This window comes from Macaca fascicularis, chromosome 1 (assembly GCF_037993035.2).
Source record: "Macaca fascicularis isolate 582-1 chromosome 1, T2T-MFA8v1.1".
NCBI classification, from domain to species: Eukaryota; Metazoa; Chordata; class Mammalia; order Primates; family Cercopithecidae; genus Macaca; species Macaca fascicularis.
The window spans coordinates 53,976,650-54,002,432 of NC_088375.1; the positions used below are offsets into that span (position 1 = coordinate 53,976,650).

Consider the following 25,783-nt stretch of genomic DNA (forward strand, 5'->3'; position numbering starts at 1 on the left):
TATCTGAAAGGTCTAGGTGAGATTCTTTTTATTGCTGCATTTCATGGTGATCTGGCTGGATTACTAAACTTAAAGAATCTCCCCCATCTGTATTTTTAGGCCCTTCCACTTGGATTGGTCAGTTTTTCTAGGAGAGAGTCTTCCAATCTGCTGAAGTGTAAAGTGTACAGAATATATCTTTTAACTTAGCATTCAGAATTCAGTGTGACACTCCTAGCCCTCAACTCTTTCCGGGGTCCACAGGCCACAGACCACTTCCATAGACTAAACCTTTAATATATGTTCATTTAGGAGAGAGTGACAGAAGCAAGATTTCTGAACTGTTGAGGAAAATCGAGATCTGACAGAAAACTAAGCAAAAATATAGACTCTCCGATAGTAATTACTGAATGAAGTTTCTACTTCCTGAAATCTAGTGTCTTTCTTTAAATTCAAGTAAGAGAACAGGGCCATTTTGAATACTGATGGCTATTTAAATTTCAAAACTTTGTTTTCAAATCATCTGGTATTTGAGAGACATGGTGAATTGTCAGAGTCAATTTTATTTTGTTAGATCCACTAAGCTCTTTTTCTGTGTTTTTATACAATCTGAAAAAAAAAAAAATAATGTTTTCTTCTTTAAATACAAAAAAATCTCAATGTCTTTATTGGGTTAAGATTTAATTGATGTTCCTTTCTACTTTTTTTGTTTAAGATTAATGTAAGAGATATGCACTTTAATGGTACTTTTTCATCTTGCAAAAGTACATCTTGCAAAGATAGATATTACTCATCATGTATGTAAAATCTCCAAATTCAGGAAGCAAATAATATATTCATTCTTTTAACAAATGACCAAGAAAAACAAATCTTTTGCAAGATGAATTTTATCCTTTCATGTATCGGACCATGATTACCATATAGGTCAACATATCGCTATTTTTTACCTTATTTACCAGTAAATTAAAAATAGAAGTCAGGCTCAACTGTAGCACTCAGGGTATACTAGTAGAGTAACATAATTTCTCTGTTCCTTTTAAAATATTTTGTTGTAAAAAGTGCTTAATGTTTCTATTGTTTATCTTTGTTAGTTGCCTCAATTCTTTCTACAATAGGTAGAATTTAATTTTAATAAAAATATGAGTGCCAGAAGATGGACTGAATTCAGTACAGAAAAACAAGAGGTATTATTTTTATTTAAAAACAATGTCCTTTTATCATCCCAATGATATAGGTTTTTAATATAATCTAGATATTTGAGAAATTACAAGCATTTTAATGAGATGATCTTTACTTGGTATGGGCAGAGTTGACTAAATGTAGTTAAATGCTCCTTGATGACAATTCAAATACCCAGTTATCCTTTTCCTATCTTCAATGCCAATAGCACAAAAAAGTCTTTTCATAATATATGTACATTATTATAATACATAATACTGACATGGACATGGAGTTGACCAAGGCCAGAAATTTTCTGCATTGCAATTCCCAAAGCATATATGTGAGATTAAAAAAAAAAAAAACATGGCAACACTCTACCGCATGAAAATCTTCTTTGTACTTGCTGTGGTCAAATAAGAAATTATGTGTATAGACTGAATATTTGTTCTCCATCACCATACAATGCATATGTGAAAACCTAATCCTCAGTATTGATGATATTTGAAGGTGGGGCTTTGGGAAGGTGATTCGATCATGAGAGAGCCTTATAAAAGAAGACTCAGCGAGATCCCCTTCCCTTTCCACCAGGTGAGAATTCAGTGAGAAGATGGCCATCTGAGAACCAGGAAGCAGTTCCTCATCAGACATGTAATCAACTGGTCCCCTGATCTTGGACTTCCCAGCCTTCAAAACTGTGAGAGTTAAATTTCTATTGTTTACAAGCCACCCAGTCCATGGTTCTTTGTTATAGCAGCCTGAATAGATCATGATCGTGCTTAATTGCTTGGGTATGAAAGCACTTGATCTTCTCTTAATCTTTAATTAAATAATATTGTTTTGAATCCAGTATTCTTAAAAATTTAGGCCTATCTAGACAAACATCTTACATATTTAACTGTCTGGTTTGTTTTTCCAGTCAGTCATTCCTAATTTTGTCTTGATTCATCTCATTCTTTGCAATGTGAACCACAACCACCACAGGAAAAGAAAAACTCAGATTCAGCAGGAGAGATGGCAGCAAAAATTCATTTTAAAAAAATTATTATTATTAATATTGGGGATGAAGTCTCGCTCTGCCACCCAGGCTGGAGTGCAGTGGCACGATCTTGGCTCATGGCAACCTCTGCCTCCCAGGTTCAAGCAATTCTTCTGCCTCAGTCTCTTGAGTAGCTGGGACTACAGGTGCACACCACCACATCCGGCTTATTTTTGTATGTTTTTTAGTAGAAATGCGGTTTCATCAGATTGTCCAGGCTGATCTCGAACTCCTGACTTCGTGATCCACCTGCCTAGGCCTCCAAAAGTGCTGGGATTACAGGCGTGAGCCACTGTGCCTGGCCACAGAGCTCCATTTAACACTCCTGAAGGAAGCTACAGTAAAACCACCAAGAAGCACCTGAGAAAAACTAACCTATTTTCTGCTGGTAACTTATATAAGTGTCAAACTATAAATTTTAACAGCAACAACGAGAATCTACCCCCATTATCCTTATGCCTTCTATAAAGTTCTTTTCTATACAGGGATTTGTTAATTTTGTCACGAGGTGGTTTAATGATCATATAAATTACTGAAATGCATGTGTCTGATCTGAGCCACATAGTTGAGGTAATTTTGTATCAGACCAAAAAAGAAATGGCTAACCAAAATTTCTTTTTAATTTGTAATAACTTTGGAGTGTCTGAAGAAAAAAAATTGTTGAGAATACAAACCATAATTTATGTTAAATAATTTTATAGATATTGATAGAATGATGCATTCATCCAAAATCTTTATTTCAGAAAATAAAGGTGATATTATACTAAGGCTATAAAAACTACTTTGAACAACATGAACCACATGAAGTGACCAAATCAAAATGCAAATATGTTTTCAGCTTCATAAACTTATCAGAGATTCTCCTTCCATACTAGCAGGATCAAGTTTGCTGTTAAATTTACTGAGGTTTACTTTGGGAAGATCTGACACTACTCTTAGAGTTTTCTTTTGGCTTTAGAGTGGTCATCCATCTACAGATTGAGAAATGAGAATTTTAACACTTACTAAATTATCTTTGTTTTGCTTCCTTCAAAATGATAATATATGTAGTAGGGGCATATATTAGAAATCCAGGTTGCTTGCCCTGAGCACTTTTCTTATTTGTCAGAACCTCAAGGTTATTTATAGTTAATTTGCTTCCTGATAATCTTCCAGAAACAGCTAATCCTAGATCTACAAAAGTCATCTAAAGCCTAACATCCATAGACTTAGAACAGCCGCTTAGCCAACAATATTTTTTGGAATACTGACATAGTTTAGTAAAACACATAGTTGAAAAAAATTTGCTTCTGAAATTTAACACTACGTATTCAGGTAGCATTCTTTTTCACTTTCATTGCATTTTTTAGATATCAGTTTATAAGCTTATGAATGATTGCACTCATCAGATTAAACATCAAAACAAGAATATATTGTTATGTCCAAACCTCAGATGTAGTAAGTTTCTGAGACTCAGTCCTGTAGATTCCAATGGGAACATCTCCAGTAGAAGAACACAACTTCTGATAAAGTCTGGCGTAAGTTCTGATCCATAAGTCATCCGCAGTGATTTTCATCTATAATACACACAAGTTATTTACATATTAAATGTGTCAGAAATAGAAACCTAGTGGTACCTTTTCACTTCTTTATTTATTTATTTTTATAGGGGGCAAGGTCTCACTCTGTCACCCAGGCTATAATGCAACGGTGCAACCACAGCTCACTGCAGCTGCTACTGACATCCCTGTCTCAAGCATTTTTCACTTCTTAAAGGCAGAAATTATTAGTATTTGGAAATCTCCAAGTAATATTTCATGCTTATCCATGTATTAAATTTATTTATTATGCATCACCAAACTTAAGAAATCCAAGTACTCAATTTAGGGCAGTATGACATTATATTAGTTCGATATCAGTAGGCAATAGAGCACTGGTAATTGGGAAATATAAAGCATATGGAAACTATTCTGCATGCTGCAATAACTGGAGGTTGCCACTGGTATTTAATGTACAGGGTCTGCTGATGTTACCAAATATAAAGTGCAAAAGACACTCTAGTACCATAATGACTTGTTCCACCCAATGTTCTAATAATGCCCATATTGAGAAAGATGAATAGTAGAATAAACATAGTGATAGAAGACAGGAAACAAAAATTGTAGTCCCCCTTTTCTTCTTGTAAATCTGAACTGTTACCAAATCATTTCATTCAGTATACTTGGACAAAGTATACTTATCTATAAAACAAAGGAGTTAAACAGCATGATCACCATTTTCCTGGAAAGTATAGTATCCTATGGCAGTCTCTAATTGCCAGTTAATAAAAAAAAATTCATTCAACTTTTTTGTTTTTTTTGTTTTTTTTGTTTTTTTTTGAGACAGAGTCTTGCTCTGTTGCCCAGGCTAGAATGCAGTGAAGCGATCTCAGCTCACTGCAAGCTCCGCCCCCCCGCCCCCCCCGGGTTCACGTCATTCTCAGCCTCCCAAGTAGCTGGGACTACAGGTGCCCACCACCACGCCCAGCTAAGTTTTTGTATTTTTAGTAGAGATGGGGTTTCACCGTGTTAGTCAAGATGGTCTCGATCTCCTGACCTTGTGATCCGCCTGCCTCAGCCTCCCAAAGTGCTGGGATTACAGGCGTGAGCCACCTCAACCAGCCAAATTCATTCAACATTTTGCACAAAATGGCTATTTATTATGACTATTAAGTAAAAATAATATGTTTTCCCTGAAATTTTTAAAGGAATTAAAAAAATTGAAATACAACTCTGGATTCATTCACAATACAAAAAATAACATATGACATGGAAGAATTAGCAAAGTACATGGTAGACAGATTTGAGAACCTTCTATCACAACAATCTTCTATTATAGAGATTCTTAACTTACAGAACAAAGAAACCCAGATCCTGGTGTAGTATCCAGTCCCAACAGAAGTCTCGTGATAGAAATCATATAATCCTTCACAAATGACTGCAATATAAACAAATGAACAATATATAAATGTATATTTATATATAATGTGTATGAGATGTGTAGAACAGCTAGAATTGTGAACATCTTCTAAAACATTATTTCTCATATCACATTATTAACCTTCCATACAAAAGTAAATTTAATCTATCTTGTTAGTATCTTAGATAGACATGTATAGTTAAGCTGTTCATAAGGAAACATAGGAAATCATTTTTATCTAGAAATATCTAACTATGCATATATTGTATGTGTGTTATTATTAGGCATGATAAAAACATTTTTAGAATTTTTAAAGCAAAAACCCCAAATGAAATGGTGACTATCATAAAAATTGAAACAATTAAAATAAATTTTTAATGAAAAATTTCAGTCTTTTTTTTAGAATTAAGCTCTAAGCTAGTGAAATAAATTTCTAAACTACATTTATTATTCATTATTGCATATTCTCTTTCCACATTCATGATAGGGTTTTTATTTATTTATTTATTTATTTATTTATTTATTTATTTGAGACAGAGTCTTGTTGTGTCATCCAGGCTGGAGTGCAGTGGCATGATCTTGGCTCACTGCAGCCTCCACTTCCCAGGTTCAAGTGATTCTCCTGTCTCAGTCTCCCAAGTAACTGAGACGACAGGCATGCGCCATGGAGCCTGGCTGATTTTTGTATTTTTAGTAGAGACAAGATTTCCCATATTGGCCAGGCTGGTCTAGAAATCCTGACCTCAAGTGATAGCCTGCCTTGGCCACCCCAAAATGCTGAGATTACTGGCATGAGCCAACACACCAGGACTAAAATTGAGTCTTTAAAAAATAAAGGCAGTAGCTCACGCCTATAATCTCAGCACTTTGGGAGGCCGAGGCAGGCGGATCACAAGGTCAGGAGATTGAGACCATCCTGGCTAACATGGTGAAACCCCATCTCCACTAAAAATATAAAAAATTAGCTGGGCGTGGTGGTGGGCGCCTGTAGTCCCAGCTACTCGGGAGGCTGAGGCAGGAGAATGGCATGAACTGGGCAGGCAGAGCTTGCAGTGAGCCAAGATCGTGCCATTGCACTCCAGCCTGGGTGACAGAGCGAGACTCCGTCTCAAAAAAAAATAAAAAATAAAAAAATAAACAAAATGAAATAAATAAATAGAATCATCACATTTCCCTGGGGTGACAGTGCATCTCTTATATTATTGGAAAGTTTGAAAGCTAGAATAGTCTTTATAGACACGGACCATTTTGTTAGTAAGCAATTAAAGAAAATGTGACTGAAAATAATTTCCAATCGTTCAAGAACAATTGACAATAGATCAAAAGTCCCACTGAAGAAAAATTATGCTCTGGATTTTACTAATTCAGAAGTCCTTTACTTAAGTGTTTTTCAAAAAAGTCACAAAATAGTTATGAATTATGCCAGCAATTTTTTAAAAAATAAAAGAGTATATTCAGTAAGATAGAAAATAGTACAGCAAATTACAAGCAGAAAGGGTAAATGTTGTTCAGTTATACTTACATACATACATACACACACACAAATGCCGGTATGTATTGAAATGCAAAATATGTTTACTGTATTAAAATTTAAGACTTTAGGCTGAGCACCGTGGCTCACGCCTGTAATCTCAGCACTTTGGGAGGCCAAGGTTGGCAGATGACCTGAGGTCAGAGGTTCAAGACCAGCCTGACCAACATGGTGAAACTTGTCTCTATTAAAAATACAAAAATTAGTCAGATGTGATGGTGCATGCCTGTAATCTCAGCTATTTGGGAGCCTGAGGCAAGAGAATTGCTTGAACATGGGAGGTGGAGGTTGCAGTGAGCTGAGATCGCACCACTGCCCTCCAGACTGGACGACAGAGTGAGACTCTGTCAAAAAAAAAAAAAAATATATATATATATATATATATATATAGTTCTAGTTCACTCTTTCTTTAGAAGTTTCAGAAAGTCATGCAATTTCCTGTATCTCTATTTATAACATAAACGTGAGGCAAAAATAAAGAGAAAGAAAAAACTACTGCTTTCTATTTCTATAGAACAGTTTTTAGAACAGTTTTTCTTCTATTTAACTTATACATTAGATTTTGTTACAAGATTTTATTTAAACAGAGGATACTGTGGCTAAAAAAATCTTAAAACTACTGGTGCATATTTGCACCCAAGCATTTGGATCCTATTGATATAAAATCTTTAGTTTCAACACTGCTCTTCAAATAAACCATCCCCTGCAATTTAATCTCTTTGAGAGATCAGAAGTATGTGTGTGTGGTAACAGCGTTTGGAGTGGGAGGCCTGCCTCCTGTAGTACCCAGATATTATGTCTGGAAACTTTAGGGATAATAGGGGTGTATTTATTCTACTTTGCTGTGTTTGCTCCGGCACTCAACTGACATGAGCAGATGGTTCCTGACATTGCTAGAGGCATACTCATAGGCAAAATTAGCCCAAAGGTCTGCAGAAAAGCTTTAACTCTCTATGGATTAGTTTGTTCAGTCAAGCAATTATAGAAGACAGTACATAAATAAGCAAAAAGAATAGGTACAATAAAATGCTGAAATGCTTAATTTGAGATTAATGTTATCAAATAATTTAAAACTCTACGAATATATCTTTCTTCTTAATGGAAATATTTAGAGATTGATTACTTGAATCAGAGAAAATGAAATAGTACTGCTGTTCAGTTTCTGGCAGAGATGAAAAAGATGGTATTAGTATGAACAAACATCTCTGCAAACCTCTTAGCTATGATAAAACAAAAAAGTTAACTTGGCATTCAGGAACAAACTCAATCGTTGTTAGTTGTTGCGGTCTTTTCATATTTTTCTAAAATAGACAAGAATCAGTGGATTCTTAAAATGTCCTTAGTTTATCACTTTATTGACATCAATTTGGTATTTTATATCAAACCTGAAAAAAATGTATACCATAAGGACTGCTGTTTGTCTTAAGTCAGTAATTATCTTTTAACTTTTTTAAATCCAGTAATATGCTTGGAGTAACATGCAAAATGTACTAAAATATATTAAATATATTAAAATTGTAGAACACTGACACAAAAGAATGCCTGAAATAATTTCCATAGGTCACTGTTAAAAATAATATTTTTTCTTACAAAATGTTTCATAGGAGCATTTATGTCAATTATGTACATGAAATAAAATACTGAATTACTTCTGGAGCCAATTTTAAGTTAATAGCTGCATGTGAAACACTAGAAGTACTACTCATTTAAATAAAATCTAAATAAAACAGAAAACAACCACCATTTTAGAGAGAGAAAAAAAGAAATATTGTATACCTGATATAGCAGAGTGTCCAACATACTGATGCTAAATACCCTCCCAGCAGCAAAAGGCAGTCGAAACATAAAGGCCAAGTTAGAGCCTCTCTCCCGTTCTTTCTGTTCAGAAATTTGAGATAGAAAAATTTGTGAGCATTCCATATTTCATTCATTTCTGCCTCAGTAAATTGTGTTGACATATGTAAAAAAAATCTTACCATACGGTTCTTGGCTATAAATGTGTCATTACTTCACTGATAATTATATTTTTCAAATTGCCCTTTTGTTTTCACAACCACATTTTCTCAGTTAAAACACCCAATAGTGAAGAAGGGTTAATATTTTTTTGTGCATTAAGCATGTATTTACTCTTCACACAAGAAGAGACATCATAATGGAAACAAATAAAAATCATTGAATCAAATGTTAAAAAAAAAAACCCTAAGGTCACACAATGTACCATAACACTGCAAAGAAGACCTGCTTTTAAATATTCTCATGGGTGAGAACAAAAAAATAGGGAGACAGGCACCTGTTATGGTCTGAATGTTTGTGTCCCCTCAAAATTCATACATTGAAATTCTAATCCCCAAGATAATAGTATTATGAAGTGAAGCCTTTGGGAGGTGATTAGGTCATGGAGGTGGAACCCTCATGAATGCAATTAATGTCCTTTTAAAAAAGAGAAACCCTTTGCCCCTTCTACCATGTGTCATCTATGAACTAGGAAATGGGCCCTCACCAGACACCAAATCTCCCAGCACCTTGAATGTGGAATCCCCAGCCTCCAGACTGTGAGAACTAAACATCTGGAGTCTATAAGCCACCCAGTCTACAGTACTCTGTTCTAGGAGCCCTAACAGACTAAAACAGGCTTTGTACATCCAGTAGTCTCTAGCTGTTCATCATCTTAGTTTCATTTCTCCACCTAACTGATAAATTGCATTTGCTGTATCAGTTTGCAACCAATCTTCTGTATATCATACAGACACACACACACACACACACACACACATCTAAATTGTTTATGTATTTTTGAATGTTTATGAGTTGGGGGGTGTTATGATGTATGATGGTTTCTTTTTAAAAATTCTGTTGCAGTTTTTTTCCCTTTAATAAATGAAGGTATGAGAGCAAAAGTCAAATGTGTTTAAGTTTTGAAGAGTTTCTTGAGAATGTAAGTTAAGCTTCTATTTAACAAATGGCAACCTCAAAAACTCTAGTTTCTTTTGTTGACAAATTCTCTTTACTAGGAATACTTATACAGCTGAGAAAATAAGAAATCAACCTTCACTTCTTGAGGCAACAGAAGCAAGCTCCTGTTTCTAATGTAACAAATTTGCTAGTTCTCATGGAAGGGAAGCCTTCCATCTCACGTGCATCTATAGTGTCTATCTAGTTGAGATGACTATCACTATAAGAACATCTTCACTTGAGATATAGGGAGAAGGTAAGGCAAAGGATAGGAAAGTGGTTCCACATTTTTGTCTATGTTTATGAAATCATAATATATTCTCTAATTTACAAACCTAGGTGTTATGAGTGCTTAACTTGAACAGCTCATGTGAGTGGCTTGGAGATGACTGGAATTAGCTGTTCTTATTGTGAGATAGGTAGGTTTTCCTGTGAATTTGAGGGCAAATCTAGTTCTCGAGGTGTAAGAAGTATCCTGGAGAAGACCAAGCCATGATATGTTAAACCGAAGTTAAAGGGAGTAGCCAGAATAAAGTGATGGAACCCCTGATAATTTGATGCTATGTTTACTCTTCAAAACAAGCAAGCAAACAAACAAACATTCCTTGGTTCAATTACATTACCATTTGACACACTATATTTTCAAATACAGAACAGTTTTGTAACCTATAGTGCTTATCCTGTGGGAAATGAACTCTTCCCATCTCCACACATCTGAATCCTATTGATATCACCTTAAACAGCAACGCTAATTAAAATTAGTTCCATTCACTATTAAAGGCCCCAAACACCAATGTATTCATTTGTGCATTAAAGTAGTCACTTAATAAATATGTGTTGAGAACGTACTTTGTGTAGGGCATCAATCATCCTCAGTGCTGAGAATACAGAGCTCCTATATAGAACTAAAAGAATCTTACCAGTTAATGGAAATATTATATGTTGAATATGGACCAGGAGCTAGTTAAACAAACGGGGATATTTTCCTTGTCTGCAAGAACTTACACTGCTGTGAATGGTACCAATAGCAAAATAGGCAAAAATACTTGGGTGAATATATGTAATAATTAGGCAGTAGTACATACTTAGGAAGGGTACCTAGCTTATTCTTTTGGTAGAAAAGCCAGAGATCTGAATTAGAAGGATGTCTAAGTTGAGACCTAAAACTGAGTAGAAATTAGCCAGTAAATTTGGGAAGAGTGAGTGATAAGTAGAAAGCTATAAGCAGAATGCCTAGCATGTTCCAGTGGAAGTAAAAAAAAAAAAAAGATTGAGAGACTTCAGGAACTACAAACAATCCAATATGAATATACCATAGAGTTTAAGTGTATGGGTTGAATGGAGAGGTCAGAAATGAGACTGGAGCAATAACTTTGGACTAGGTCTTAAAGTACCAGGATATGTTTTAGAATAGTGGGGATGTAATTGAGAATTACACTGAAAAATAATGATATAAATTGAGACTGTCTAAGAAATAACAAAACATATGGTTACCCTACTTTGAAACCATGTTAAGTATTTTGAATTTCATCTTTAGGGCAATGGGGAAAAACTAAAGTGTTTTTAAGAAGAGGAGTGACCTGATCATGTTTTTAGGATGCTCACTTTGATGACAATATGGAAAATGGCTTGTGAATGAGGAGGTGGCATGGGAAAACTGAGCAAGATAAACTATAGTGTTAATGCAGCAATGCTAGTGAAAGATGAATGTACATTCTACTGTGATATTTGCAGAAACAGGTCTTATTCAGAATGCATTTAGACATTAAATTTTAAGAGGATATGATGATTGAATTTGGAACTAAAGTAGAGAGAAAATGAGGATGATACACAGGTCTCTAGATAATGAGGCAGATATTGGCAACTTCTGTAAAATAGAAAGTGTGGAGGAAGATCAGATCACAAGTTGATTTGGACTTGGGTTTTGACGCCGGTGGACAGGTCTACCTGCCAAAAATACGGATCATACAGGCAATATAACATACAATCGTTTGGAGCTTGGATTCTGAAAATACATACAATAGTTTCAGTCAAGTGTTTCCGCCTACTAGTTGTATGATCTTTTGCAAGTTACTTAAGCTTTCTGTTGCTCAGTTTTATAATGGTGCATTGGGATTCATACTGACATCTACATCCCACTGTGATTACAAAAAATAAACATAATAAAACCTCTAAAAGTACTGTATATAGTAAGCAATTTAAAAGCTATTTTTTATTATCAGTTGTTTGAATATGCTAAATTATATATTACCTCAAGAACTTTGTATTTTTTTATTATTCCTATAATCTACTTCCCTGGTTTTTACTGGACTAGGCTGGTGTTATCATTATAGCTCAAATATGACTTCCCCAAAGAGGCATTTCCTTATCACCTTATTTAAAACATGTCTTCCTGCAGTTACTCTTGAATATAACCTGTTATTACTTTCATAGCTTTTTTGAAACCTATTACATCTTGTTTATGTTTTTAATTTATTAATAATCTATCTCAGCTAGATTCTATGTATCAAGAGGGCAGGCACCTTGAGTTTGCTTTCTGTTACTTATACAATGCCTAAAACAATGCCTGGCACACAGTTAGTGACATTTGGTTGGAAAAATAAATAATTTTTTTCTACTTATGTTAGCAGCCTACATCAAGAGACAATTTATTGTATAATTTTATGCTTAGAACATTCATATACCGGAAGCAAGAAACAAACATTTGAGGTTCACTCAATACCTCTCTCTTCTCACTTTGGTTCTTTAACGGAGGTTTGAGAATATAAAGAATTGTAATGTTCGCAATATGCAAAGCTTTTTTACTTTACTGTGTTTAGTTATTGCATTTTACAATAAATGTTTCTGCTATTGTGAGTAGTACAAACATACACTATGATTCCTTTTTGTTAAACTTATCATATTTCTTTCCTAGTAGAATTCTGAATTCAATTGAAGTTTTACTGATGATATTTTTTCCTAACAAATATTTATATAAATATCTAAAAGAATTCCAGTGACATTTAAATCAATAAATATATCAGACATTTTTAAATGTTTGGTCTTACCTACTTTTCCATTTGTTTTATTATCATGAACATGTGCCTTTCTTGGAAGAAGGCATCTGTTTCTGGCAGAAATTTTGTTTCCTTTAATCTGTGTCCATCAATACCATATGGAATGAGATGATAAAATTATTGGATTTAACAGAACAGTGTGGTAGGTTAAAAATTCAAGAATTTTATTGGCACAAATTACTGGTTTCCATCTCCTACTTTCTCAATTATAATTCTTTTACATTCCTTCATTCTTTCCTCTGGACCCAATCATAATGTAATTCCTAAATCTAGTGGTTTTTGTCAGCGTTCATCCTACTTGAACTTTCTTACAGTGTTTGACAAACTACGTTCTAATTCTGGAGCTCTGTCTTTTCACATCACTCTACCTCAGCTTCCAGAATACTCTTGGACCTCTCGCTCATTTTCTCTGATTTGTCTCCTTTCTAGACTCTCCTTTATGAACCGTAGGATAAAGTCCTTGGTTAAACTCACCTTCCTTGTGGCTCTTTTTACCTTCTGTGTGGCTCTCTAATCCTTATATTTCTTAAGGCTTTACAATTATACATTTATGTGTACAACCTTTGAATATATCTATGCATGCATATATATATATATGTGTGTGTGTGTGTGTATGTATATATATATATTTCATCCTGTTCCTGAGCTTCATTTGTATCTCACAACTTTTTTTTTTAACTTATGTACTATAATTTTAATATACTTAAATAAATATATCATCTATCTCACTAAGGTCAGTTATTTCCCAGAATTCTCTCTTTAGTTTTAATCAGTATATTCACCCCGAGAGTCCTAGACCAGGCCTTTATTATCTCATGCCTGATTTATTGAAATAACTTACTCTTTCCCTTTTCCTCATAATGTCTCTTTTCAGATAAACATAAAAATTTCACATCAATTTCATAAAAGTATAGGTCTGACGATGTCACCTCCCCCATGTCCTCATTTAAAAACTTGCCATGGGTTCTCACTCATAGGTGGGAACTGAACAATGAGACCACTTGGACTCGGGAAGGGGACCATCACACACCGGCGCCTATTATGGGGAGGGGGGAGGGGGGAGGGATTGCATTGTAAGTTATATCTGATGTAAATGACGAGTTGATGGGTGCTGACGAGTTGATGGGTGCAGCACACCAACATGGCACAAGTATACATATGTAACAAACCTGCACGTTATGCACATGTACCCTAGAACTGAAAGTATAATTAAAAAAACAAAAACAAAACAAAAAAACACTTGCCATGACTCCCATTCACTGCATCAAAAACTACTCCAAAGACTTAGCATTCAGGGCATTCTAAGGTTTAGCTCCCAAACTGCTTTCCAGGATAACTTTTTAGTATTTCCCAGCACAGACTATCAGTCAGATGATTGACTATTTAGTTAAATACTGAAAATGTTTTCCTCATATTTGGGTTCCAACTCACCGTGGGTAACAATCTCATATAAGAGATATCAAAACAATCTCTGTAGGTCAAAACTCTGTTTCAAAACCATCTCTACAGGTCCTCCTCATCCTTCAAAATACGTATCATTCTACCCACCCTATGAAATCCTTTCAGACAAACACAGTGATGCTGCCCTTCTGCTTGTAAGAATCACTTTGCATGTACGATTTCCTGTCCTTTTGTTATTAACTTTCATTACAGAGAAAAAAAAGAAGATTTTTATGACACTATTTTCAAAACCTATTGACTTTAAAGTTATGTAAAAAAAAGTAAGATTCCAAGCATCTGATTCCATCCTGATAAGAATACATTACACAATTACTTTCTCTTTTACTTCTGGACAACGAAGAATTTGGATTAATTTTACTAATTGCACTTTATCATGCTGACTTTACATATGAAAAATAAGAATTAGGGATGATTAATACTTAGTCTTTCCTATCCAGTTAGATTTTTGTGACACTATCATTAACCTACCTCTCTGTGTCTCAAAAAAACAACATATGGCTAGAAGTTACGATCTGGCAGCAATTAGTCCAAATCTCAACTACAGAGAAGTTTCATTTGGACTTGCTAAATTTATTGAAGTTTAGTAAGTTCCAACATTTAACATTTAATATAAAAATCTGCATTTCTGACTTATTTTAAATTAGGAGAATCAGATATCATAGGTCATGGCAGTAACTGGCCAGAATTTTTCAATTTACTAGTTTCCATTCATTACTTCCATTAAACGGCTCTTATTTTACACTTTGGAAGATAAAATATTTAGAAATGAGTCTAGAGATCTACTAACTCAAACCCTGCTTAAAAGTACTTGGGTGAATAGTAATTATATCAGAAAATAACATAGTAAGTAATCTAAATATACACTTTAAATGTGTCTTTAAAAATAGAACATTTCTAATTGACTACAAAATATTCTATGGCTTAGGAGACAATTCTAAGTAATACAACCAAGAAATATTTCTCAATTTACTTTTATGAATCAGGCACTGAACTAGGTTCTTAGCATACAAAAATAATTAACAAAACTTTCCAATTTTACAGGGATATATGATTTTATTGAGGACACACTTAAAAATCAAATATTGCAAGGTCAAGTATAAAAAGCACTTGACAAAATTCAACATCCTTTTATGATGGAAAACTCTCAATAAATAAGGCATAGAAGAAATGTACCTCAACATAATATAGGCCATGTATAAAAAGTTCACATCTAACATTACACTCAGTGGTAGAAAGTGAAAAGCTTTTCTTCTAAGATCAGGGGCAAGCCAACGTTGCCCATTCAAACAACTTTTGCTCAACACAGTATTAGAAGTTCTGGCCAGAGCAATTAGACAAGAAAAAGAAGTAAAAGGCATCTAAACAGAAAAGGAAGAAGTAAAATTGTCTCTGCCAATGCCATGAACTTATAATATATGAAAACTTTAACTACTCCACCAAAAAGCTACCAGAAGTGATAAGCAAATTCAGCAAATGTGCAGGGTACAAAATCAACACATAAAAGTCAACAGTGTTTCTTTACCCTAAAAACAAATGACCTGAAAAAATAATTAATGAATCAGTCCCATTCACAATAGCATAAAAAAAATGTACTTAGGAATAAATGTAATCAAGGAGGTAAAAGATCTTTATACTGTAAATTATTAAACAGTAATACAAGAAATTGTAGAAGACACAAATCTAAAGTGATATTGTGGTCATAAACTGGAAGAAACAATATTGTTAAAATATCCATACTACTCAAAGTGATCTTCAGATTTACTGCAATCCTGATTGAAATATCAATGTCATTTTTCACAGAATTTAGATAAAACAGTCCTAAAATTTGAATTGAATCACAAAAGACCTCAAACAGCCAAAGCAATCTTGAGAGAAAAAAACAAAACAAAACAAAAAACAAAGCTGGAGACATCACAGTATCTGACTTCAAAATCTATTACAAAGCTATAGTAATCCAACTAGAATGGCACTGGCATAAAAGCAGACAGGAAGATTGACCAATAGAACAGGATAAAGAGCCCAGAAATAAACCCATGAATTAATGGTCAATTGATTTTTTTTAACAAAGATGCCAAGGCAACACCATGGAGAAAAGATCATCTCTTCACTAAACTGTGCTGGGAAAACTGGATATCTGCAAGTAAAGGCATGAAATTGGACCCTTATCTCATGCTATATACAAAAATCAACTCAAAGACTTAAATGTAAGGCCAGAAATTGTCAAACTATTAGAAGAAAACATAGAGGAAGTATTCCACAACATTGCTCTGGGCAATAATTTATTGTCTAGGAACCCAAAAGCACGCAGGCAGCAAGAACATATACAAACATTTGGGATTGTATCAAACTAAAAGGCTTCTGCACATTCATAATAATAATAATAATAATAATAATAATGGAATGAACAGACATCCTATAGAGTAGGAGAAAATTAGGAGAAAATATCTGCAAATAATACATTTGATAAGGGGCTAATATCCAAAATATATAAGGTCTCAAACAACTCAACAGCAATAAAGCAAATAACCGAGTCACAAAAAAGACAAAGGACCTACAGAGACACTTCTCAAAAGGATGTAAACAACCGGCCAACACGTATAGGAAAAGCTGATCAACATCACTGATCATCAGGGAAATGCAAATTAAAACTACAATAAGATATCACCTCATACCTGTTAGAATGGCTACTATCAAAAAGACAAAATGTAAGTGTTAGCCAGTGGAGTGGAGCAAAGAGAACCTTTTGCACCGTTGGTGGGAATGTAAATTAAGGCAGCCATTATGTTTTGCTTTTTGTTTTTTGAGACTGAATCTCGCTCTGTCGCCAGGCTAGAGTGCAGTGGCGCGATCTCAGCTTATTGCAACCGCCGACTCCCTGGTTCAAGCGATTCTCCTGTCTCAGCCTCCGGAGTAGCTGGGATTACAGACACACGCTGCCACACCCAGATAATTTTTGTATTTTCAGTAGAGGCAGGGTTTCATCATGTTGGCCAGGATGTCTTGATCTCCTGACCTCGTGATCCGCCCGCCTCGGCTTCTCAAAAGTGCTGGGATGACAGGCGTGAGTTACTGTGCCCGGCCAACAGCCATTATGAAAAACAATATGGAGTTTCCTCAGAAAACTAAAAATAGACATGCAATACAGTAATCTCACTTCTGGGTATATATTCAAATAAACTGAAAAAGTATGTTGAAGAGATGTCTGCACTCCTATGTTCATGGCAGCCTTATTCACGATAGCTAAGATATGGAAGCAATCTACCGTCCATCATCAGATTAATGGATAAAGAAAATGTGTATATATACACAGTGGAATACTATTTTGCCTAAAAAAAGAAAAGAATTATGTCATAAAGTTGAATTCATAGTAGAGAGTAGAATGATGGTTACCAGAGACTGGTGGAAGGGCATAAGGGGATGTGGATCAAAAGAGTGCAATGTTTCAGTTAAGAGGAAAAAGCTTAGTGATCTATTGCAAAAAAAAAAAAAAAAAAAAAAAAAAAGCTAACTTCAATAAATAATAATGTATTGTATATTTCAAAATTGCTTAAAGAGTTCATTTTAAATCTTTTCACTACAAAAGTAGTAAGTATGTGAGGTCCTGGATTTGTTAATTAGTTTAATCTAATCATACCTTGTTGTAAATATATACATATGTGTGTGTGTATGTATGTAGATATATAAATGTCACACTGTACTAATTATTTGTCAATTAAAAATAAAAATATAAAATAAAAGAATAAAACATTGGTACTTTTTAAAATGATAATTTGGAGAAGTTAAAACCAGTGTTCTTTCTTGTGCTTTTATAAACTATAAAATAAGCTATATGTACCTATAATACTTAAAAACACAAATAAAGGTAAGTTCTGTATGATTTATTGTTGTTCAAAAATTGTAACTCTTAAGATACAACTATAAATCTAAAAATAACAAAAACAGGGAAAGTCAACAGTAATATTCACGATAAGGGAAAATCTGAAAACCAAAACAAAAAAAAAAAATTGTTAAATGCAAGGAAAGAGATGGAGAATTTGAACCACTCAAAATGTCTACAGAAACATTTGGCAATCCCCATTGGGTAAAATTTTGGAACAGAAAAGGTTAGAAAATAGTCTTCATATAAGAATTAAGCAGGATATTCCACTCCTTTTAGCTACAGCATAAGTGCAAAAGCTACGTTTTGAGTAAGGCAAAAACATTTAAAAAGAATATTTTTATTGAGCATAAAAACCATCATTCAAGAGATGAGCGTTAAGTTAGGAAGTCTTTTTTTGAACATAAAAATCATAATTCAAGAGATCAGTTTTAAGTTAGGGAGGCTGTAAATTTAAAGATAATATTTAAACATCTGAGTCCTTAGAAAATAAACAAAGGATGCATACATCTTTTGTGTAAGTTTTATGACATGGAGGGCTGTCAATGTAAATTATATCATGACTTTGAAAGATTAACAGGAGTGCATATGAATGACCCATTGCTGAGTCTAGACTATTTTGTTGGTTTGATATATCAAAACTGTTCCATATGTTACACTTCTAAAATATTGCTTAAATCAGTTATAATCACCTGAGTACATGATGACTTGTTATAATCACAGGAGCACATGATGAATTGCATTCAGTAATGGGTCCCACAGATCAAAATCATTTTCAGACTAAAGAATGAAATTATATATAAATATACTATTATCTGTTTGATGTATTAAAGATAAACTTTCCTAAGTTTAACTTTATGATTTGAGGACAGTTTGAAGCCCCAAGAATTAAGTTTACAAATATTACATAAATAAATAAGAAAATATGATAGTTATAGAAGTTATAAAAAATGAAATAATAGTCAAAGATGCTAAGAACAAACTTCTTTCCAAAAAGAGTTAACAGTAATTTAAGTATGTCCCTATTCAATTAAACTGAGTTTGATTCTGATAATGAATATATTACAAATATGAATAAGTATATGGAGACTATAATTTTAGATTCCTAATATATTACTGGAAGGAATTTGGAAGGACTTTAAATACAAATAATACAAATTCTACATCTTGTGGAGAAATTATTCACTGAAAATAGTAACGAATTATTTGAACATTTTCTGAGCCTGTATCCAATTAGTTCAAGCTAAATATAATGACAGCATTCAGCACAGAATCTCTCAAGTAATTCGTCTACAGGTTATAGCAACAAGAAAGATACTTAAAATAAACTCAAAATAAATGTTCATTTTCCCAGTATAATAAATCTGGTACTCTGTTGGTTTTAATGTTTTGAAATGTTCTTTTATTCAACTTGGGCTGTGAATCAAGGGTTCCTGCTGCAGTTCTCTGTACCTTCAAATGGAAGGCTGAATAAATGTACTGTACTCTCTTTGACTGTGAATTCAAAAATGAGTAGTGCCTTGCAGACTAGCAAAACAGAATCAAGTAGTGATGGACATACTTCTTAATGTAGAGGGAGAAGTAATAAGTAGGAAAATCGTTGGTTTAATGTCCTTGTCTAATGTGATACTATTTTAACATCTCAAAAAGAAAGCACACCCAAAAGTAACCTTTGTCATCCTAGATGATACTTTCTTTTTTGTGATTTACAAGCATTTTTGTTTCTTTCATTTATCAAGAAGTTAAATAAATTCTGCAATCTCTCTCTCTCTCTTTCTGTAGATATGTGTGTGTGTGTGTGTGTGTGTGTGTGTGTATAAGTTTATGAAAAGACAATTGTTGGACTTCCTAAGAATAATAAACAGTTAACTACTGTATTGTAAGTTATTTATTTCATAAAATAATTAACTTTGTAAGATCTCCACATTCAAACAATTTAATTAACTTAGCTACATAAATTCATTATTTTTCTGCATTTACTATTTTGATTTTAATAGTTTTAACAATTCGCTGTACATTTTCCTCTTCACAATAGACACATATACAGAAGTTGTGTTGCATTCTTCCATTGGGAGCTAATTTCATTGAATTTGAAGTGAATGTCCTCCCTGGCTATGCACTGCACTGTCTTCGTGGTATAATGTGAAGACTTTAGGCTTATTATGCAAAATCACAATCCTATAAATATTATTAATAGACACGTTTGTACATTAAAATTGTTATCCATATAAATTGTACTTATAACTTTTCTAGAATAGGTAGGGCAATGTTTTTCCTCATTTAAAGAAACAGAGATTGATTAGTATTCTTTTCAAATTCTTTTTGGATGAATATAGAGACAAGGTAAATATTTTCTTAAAAACAGGATAAGAATCTTTCTTAATGAATCAAACTCAGTGTTGGCAGGTAGCACCAAACTCCCACTCAGCTGTTCCAGAACCTACATTATGAATAAAATGTAGCTTAAGTTGTCTGGACAGAACAAATTAGTAAGACGATGTGCTTTTGTTTGTTTTCATATATCTGTGTCACCCATCATATTATAAATTCTATGTGGTTTCTTCAATGTTGCAATGCTTAGCATTCAGCAAGGCATTTGGCTCATAGTATGTGCTCAGTAAATATTTATTCACTTGAGTTTAAATTGAGAATGTGTAAATTTTGCCTTCTTGCTATTCTATAGTGAAAACATATCGGAAAAAAATGACATTTTTATCGTATTTCTCCCAGAAGGTATCTCCAATCACTGGTAGAAATTCTTATCTTTTGTTCTACCACTGACTACAAAAGTAATATATAACTTACAGACATGACTGCATTCTGACACCAATTCTCTGGTATCAAGTGTGCATCCTACAATTGAGTTCAATTGTGACACTAACTACACGGAGTTGGCAAAGACTCCACAAGTTAAGGCGCTCAGTCCCAGAAGACCGTGCCCAATTTAAACACCAACCATAAGGCCTAGGTGCCCTCAAGCCAACTGTATTCCTACCCAGCCAGCTACATATATAGGGCTTCCCAAAAACCCTCAGATTCAATAATTAGCTGAAATAAATCACAGAACAACAAAAGCACTATACATATGATTTGAAGAATACAAATGAACAGTAGATGAAAAAGTATGTGGGGGAGTGTCTTAAAGGGTCTCCCAAACACACGAACTTCCATGACTGTGATGTTGGGGTGCCCCGTTGTCTCAGGATGTCAACATGTTCACCAACCAGGAAGCAATCCAAGCCTCATTTTTCAGAGTTTTTATTCAGGCTTCATTATGCAGGGAAGATTAACTAAATCATTAGTCATGTGCTGAAACTCAGCCCCTAGCCCTTCTCCCCTCCCTAGAGTTGAGGGTAAAGGCTAAAAGTTTCAACCTTTTAATCAGAGCTTCCTTTTTCTGGTGCCCACCCCAGCCTATAGAGGTGCCCCTCCATAAGTCCCTTTGTTGCCATAGCATCTAGTATGGTTGAAAAGTATGAATAACAAAAAACACTCCTATCACACAGAAAATTACAAGGAGTTTTGAAGGTCTGAGTCAGAAACCAGGGACAAAGACCAAGTATTTATTTTTATTGTACCACCTAGTCATCTCAGATTTTCATTATTTTGCTTCTTACATCTGGTGTAATTATCATATGATTGTATATTGTGATTATGATCATCATTTGGCAATGGTGATCACTCAAAAGCAAATTTAAAGAAAGCAGTCTTGAAGCAAATTGTGCACAGATACACACATTAATAAAAGGCTTTGTGAAATACATCAAAGCAAGAGAAAAGAAATAAGCCTTTGGAAGAAAATGAGACAAACATTTCCCTTTTATTCTATTGCTGTTTTCTTCTTTTCCATTTCTTTTTCTCCTTGCCTTCTCCATCTCTATGTAGCTCTTCTACTGTTGCCTGTTACACTTGTTACACCTACTTTGTTGGGAGAAGTGTCAATGACATTCAAACACAAAAAGCATCACTGAGAAAATTGTAATGGTGATGTGAATATCCAAGACAAGGATAACATAAAAAAATCAGCAAAAAAGTGCACAAAACATAAACGAAAGGTCAGATGAAAAAGAAAATGGGCATAAATACTGTTACCAAGATGGCAGAATAGAAGGTAACCTGCTCATTTCTCCCCAAAACAACAAAATGTTCAACATTACTAATCATGAGGGAAATGTAAATCAAGGCCACAGTGAGACATCCTCTCACCCCAGTTAGAATGCCTATTATCAAAATATCAAAAAGACAAAACATAACAAATGCTGGCAAGGATGCAGAGAAATGGGAACGCTTATGACTGTATAAGAATGCAGAGTGGTACAGCAATTATGGACAGCAATATGAAGATTTTTCAAAAAACTAATAGAACTGCCACATGATCCAGCAATCCCACTGCTGGGTATACATCCAAAAGAAAGAAAATTAGTATTTCAGAGAGGTATCTACAATTCCATGTTTATAACAGCATCACTTAGAACAGCCAAGATATGGAATTCACCTAAGTGTTTATCAACAGATGACTGGCTAAAGAAAATGTGATATGTATACACAACAGAATATTATGGATCTGCAAAAATAATGATATCGTGTTATTTGCAGCAACGTGTATCATTTCTCTTAACATAATAGTCATTATGTTAAGAAAAATAAGTCAGGCACAGAAAGACAAATATATTTTGAAAAACCTTTAGTCTTTGTAAGTTTTCATAAGCATGAAAATCTTCAAACTTTCTCAAACTTGCGTAAGGAAGTAGTAGACTACAAAAATTACACAGGCTGCAAGGAGGGTATGTTTCTGAAGTCACATAGGTAATGATGGCTTGAGAAGAAGCTTGAGTGGAAAGACAGGGACCACAGAAGACAGTGGAAACGGGAGTTCCTCAAGATAGCAAGGAATAATCAATGAACTTCACAATATGTTTTTCATGTTGTTGTTATGAACTAGTTATCCTTCCACGTTTTTAGCTCTTTCCATTTCTCATTGAAAGACAGTGTTGTGGTGATGGGATTCAGGATATGCTACTCCAAAATATGTCAGCTTGACATGTGAGAAAATAGCAGCAGCAGGATGGACTCTCTAACCTTCTCTCACCCCTCCTTCCCTGAAGCAGGCCATAAAACTTAGCTGACCTTCCACTGAAAGTAGGTCATCAGATCCTCATTCCAGAGGGTTTCCCCTCTACTCAGAGGAGGGCAATGTCCTCATATCTGAAGACAAAGAGACGCCAAGAAGATCTGAAAAATAGGCCTTGCTAAGTCACCTCCCTAATTTATTACCATGATACCCACTTTGTCCAATCATCATGCTGTACAGCCGTCCATGCCTAGATATATAAATACACAGATTTCCCTGTTTCTTTGAGTCTTTGTTTCTGAAGACATCTGTCACATATTATTTATGTTCAATAAATGTGTTATATTTCTCTCTTGTTAATCTGTTTTTTGTTATAGGGGCCTCTGCCCCTATAATAATGGGTGAGAATTTTTTTCTCCCTATTGGAGCTCAGAAACTAATACCCCAAAATATAGTGCCTTGACATGCTGAACAGAATAAGAAGCCTCTCAAGATCTCTCTGACTCCCCACCGCCCTACAACCTCCTCTCAATCCTTTCTCTCCCAAAGCACAGGATGAAGTTGTTCTCTGCAGTTCCCTTATTGGCCTAAAGTCTGGACCTGCCAAAGAAGAAAACAATTACTCTGGTCTCTTCCTTGAGTTTTAATTAACTGAACTCACATCACAGGAAGCAAGATTGAAGTCTGTCAACACATCTGAACAGACTTTTGTCACAAACCATTGTCTGCTCTGTGGGCCCAACAGATTTTGTCCCAGGCTATATCATATGTTCCTCAAGTCTACTGAATTTTCCTGAAGATCATTTACTATGTGTCCCCACCAAATCATTCATACCTCTCATCTCCCTTTCTTCTAGGAAAAAAGTATATAACCATGTGCACCCCATTGCATGGTGGGGCAATTACTTGGTGATTCTCCCGCATGGGTGCTAATAAATTTGCATGCCACTTCTGCTATTCATCTGCCTTTTGTGAGTTTCAGTAAACCTTTGGAGGGCAAAGGGATAATTTTATCTTCACCCCTATATCCCCTTAAAGTAGATATTCTTCACTACATAGCTACTTTCAGTAAATCTTTACAGAATATTATTTCTGATACCAATAGAAACCATATATTAATATTTATTAGAATGCAAGATCTATAAGGAAAACATCAAAGCTTAATCATCACAAAAGTAAAGTAATTGGGAATAATACAGTTTAACATTCCACACCTATCCCTATAAATCCTGCCACTTCTAAAACATGAATGAAGACCACTTAGTAGCAAAAAAAGTGTGTCAGCAGCCAAGTTGTTGTTTATTTCTGATTTATTTATTTATTTATTTATTTAGAGACAGAGTCTCTCTCTGTCACCCAGGCTGTAGTGCAATAGCTCAATCTTGGCTCACTACAACTTCTGCCTCCTGGCTAATTTTTCTATTATTCGTGGAGGCGGGACTTCACCATGTTGGCGACACTGGTCTCGAACTCCTGACCTCAAGTCATCCACCTGCCTTGACCTCCCAAAGTGCTGGGATTACAGGTGTGATTCACCATACCCAGCCAGGATATAAAATCTTAATTGTGTTTCTAAAGGTGAAGGTCTCACCTGTGAAGGTGCAAGGGCATCTACTTATAGATAGATGGAAACAATATTCATAATTGTTTGGAAGAATAAAAATCCATGTATCCCTCAGCCAACAGTAACTATAGAAAAAGCTACTGATTATTTAAATATTGGAAATAGAGATCAGTTTTCTAATCCTAAAAGTCTTCTTGCACCCAGAATACAAATATGGAAAGATAATTAAATACTGTGTTAGCTGTCATACCAGTAAATAGTCATGATTAAAAAAAAAAAAACTTGATTGGAAGATTTATCATATCATTCATGGAACACTGTTTGATAGGGCTACCATAATAAAGTAATATTGCCTGGGCGTTTTAAACAGTATAAATTTATTGTCTTACAGTCGTAGAGGCAAGAAATCTGAAATAAAGATATTGTCAAGATTGGTTCCTTCTGAGGACTGTAAATGAAAGCTCTCTTCCAGGCCTTTCTCCTTGGCTTATGGAGGACTGTCTTCTGTTTCCCTTTACATTGCCTTCCTTTAATGTGTGTCTGTCTCTGTATCTAAATTCGTCCTTTTAATAAAACTGTCAGTGAGCTACAAATTAGAAACCACCCTATGGTTTCCTTTGAAGTTGACTGCCTTTCTCTAAAGACCACATCTGTAAGAGTTAGGACCCCAGGACAGCATTTTTTTTTTTTGGATGGGCATGAGATTCAACCCACGAGAATATAAAAGACTAAGAAGTTTCTACATTTTTAAATTTTTAAGTTTCTAAAATCCTAACTTTAACATAATGTGGTAACAAGTGGATCAAAGAATTTTCCATGGCTTTATAACATTCAAACTACTGATTTCAATCCCACTTCCTCTAATCTTTCTATCTTTGAATACTTTGGAAATATGTTGATGTATTGAGTTTCTTTTTTCTTCGTGGGAAAAATCTAAAAGATATGAGAGCAAATATAAATCTCAAAAAAAAAAAAAATTACCCTGATGACCAAAGTCCCTTCCCTTTTCCTTGGAGTATTTTCTTTAGAAAACTTGTAACTGTAATTTCTTTCCCTGTCAAAAACTTGTAACTGGAAATCCTTTCTCTGTCAGTGAGATAGATGCAAATCTCTGAAAAGTTAAATAAACCTGTAGTCAGTTTTGCATTCCAGGAATGT

General features: G+C 34.4%; 1 protein-coding gene across 6 annotated transcripts in view; it reads right to left on the reverse strand.

Annotated features, from left to right (window-relative positions):
* Positions 1–25,783, reverse strand: part of KCNT2 (potassium sodium-activated channel subfamily T member 2) — a 398,651-nt gene that overhangs the window by 70,315 nt on the left and 302,553 nt on the right. For all 6 annotated transcript variants that reach the window (XM_005540295.4, XM_015447378.3, XM_005540294.4 and 3 more), the window contains 3 exons: positions 8,421–8,522; positions 5,048–5,131; positions 3,604–3,732 (listed from right to left, as the gene is read on the reverse strand). In XM_005540295.4, the coding sequence (XP_005540352.1) occupies positions 3,604–3,732; positions 5,048–5,131; positions 8,421–8,522 (315 nt within the window). The remainder of the gene's footprint in view (positions 1–3,603; positions 3,733–5,047; positions 5,132–8,420; positions 8,523–25,783) is intronic.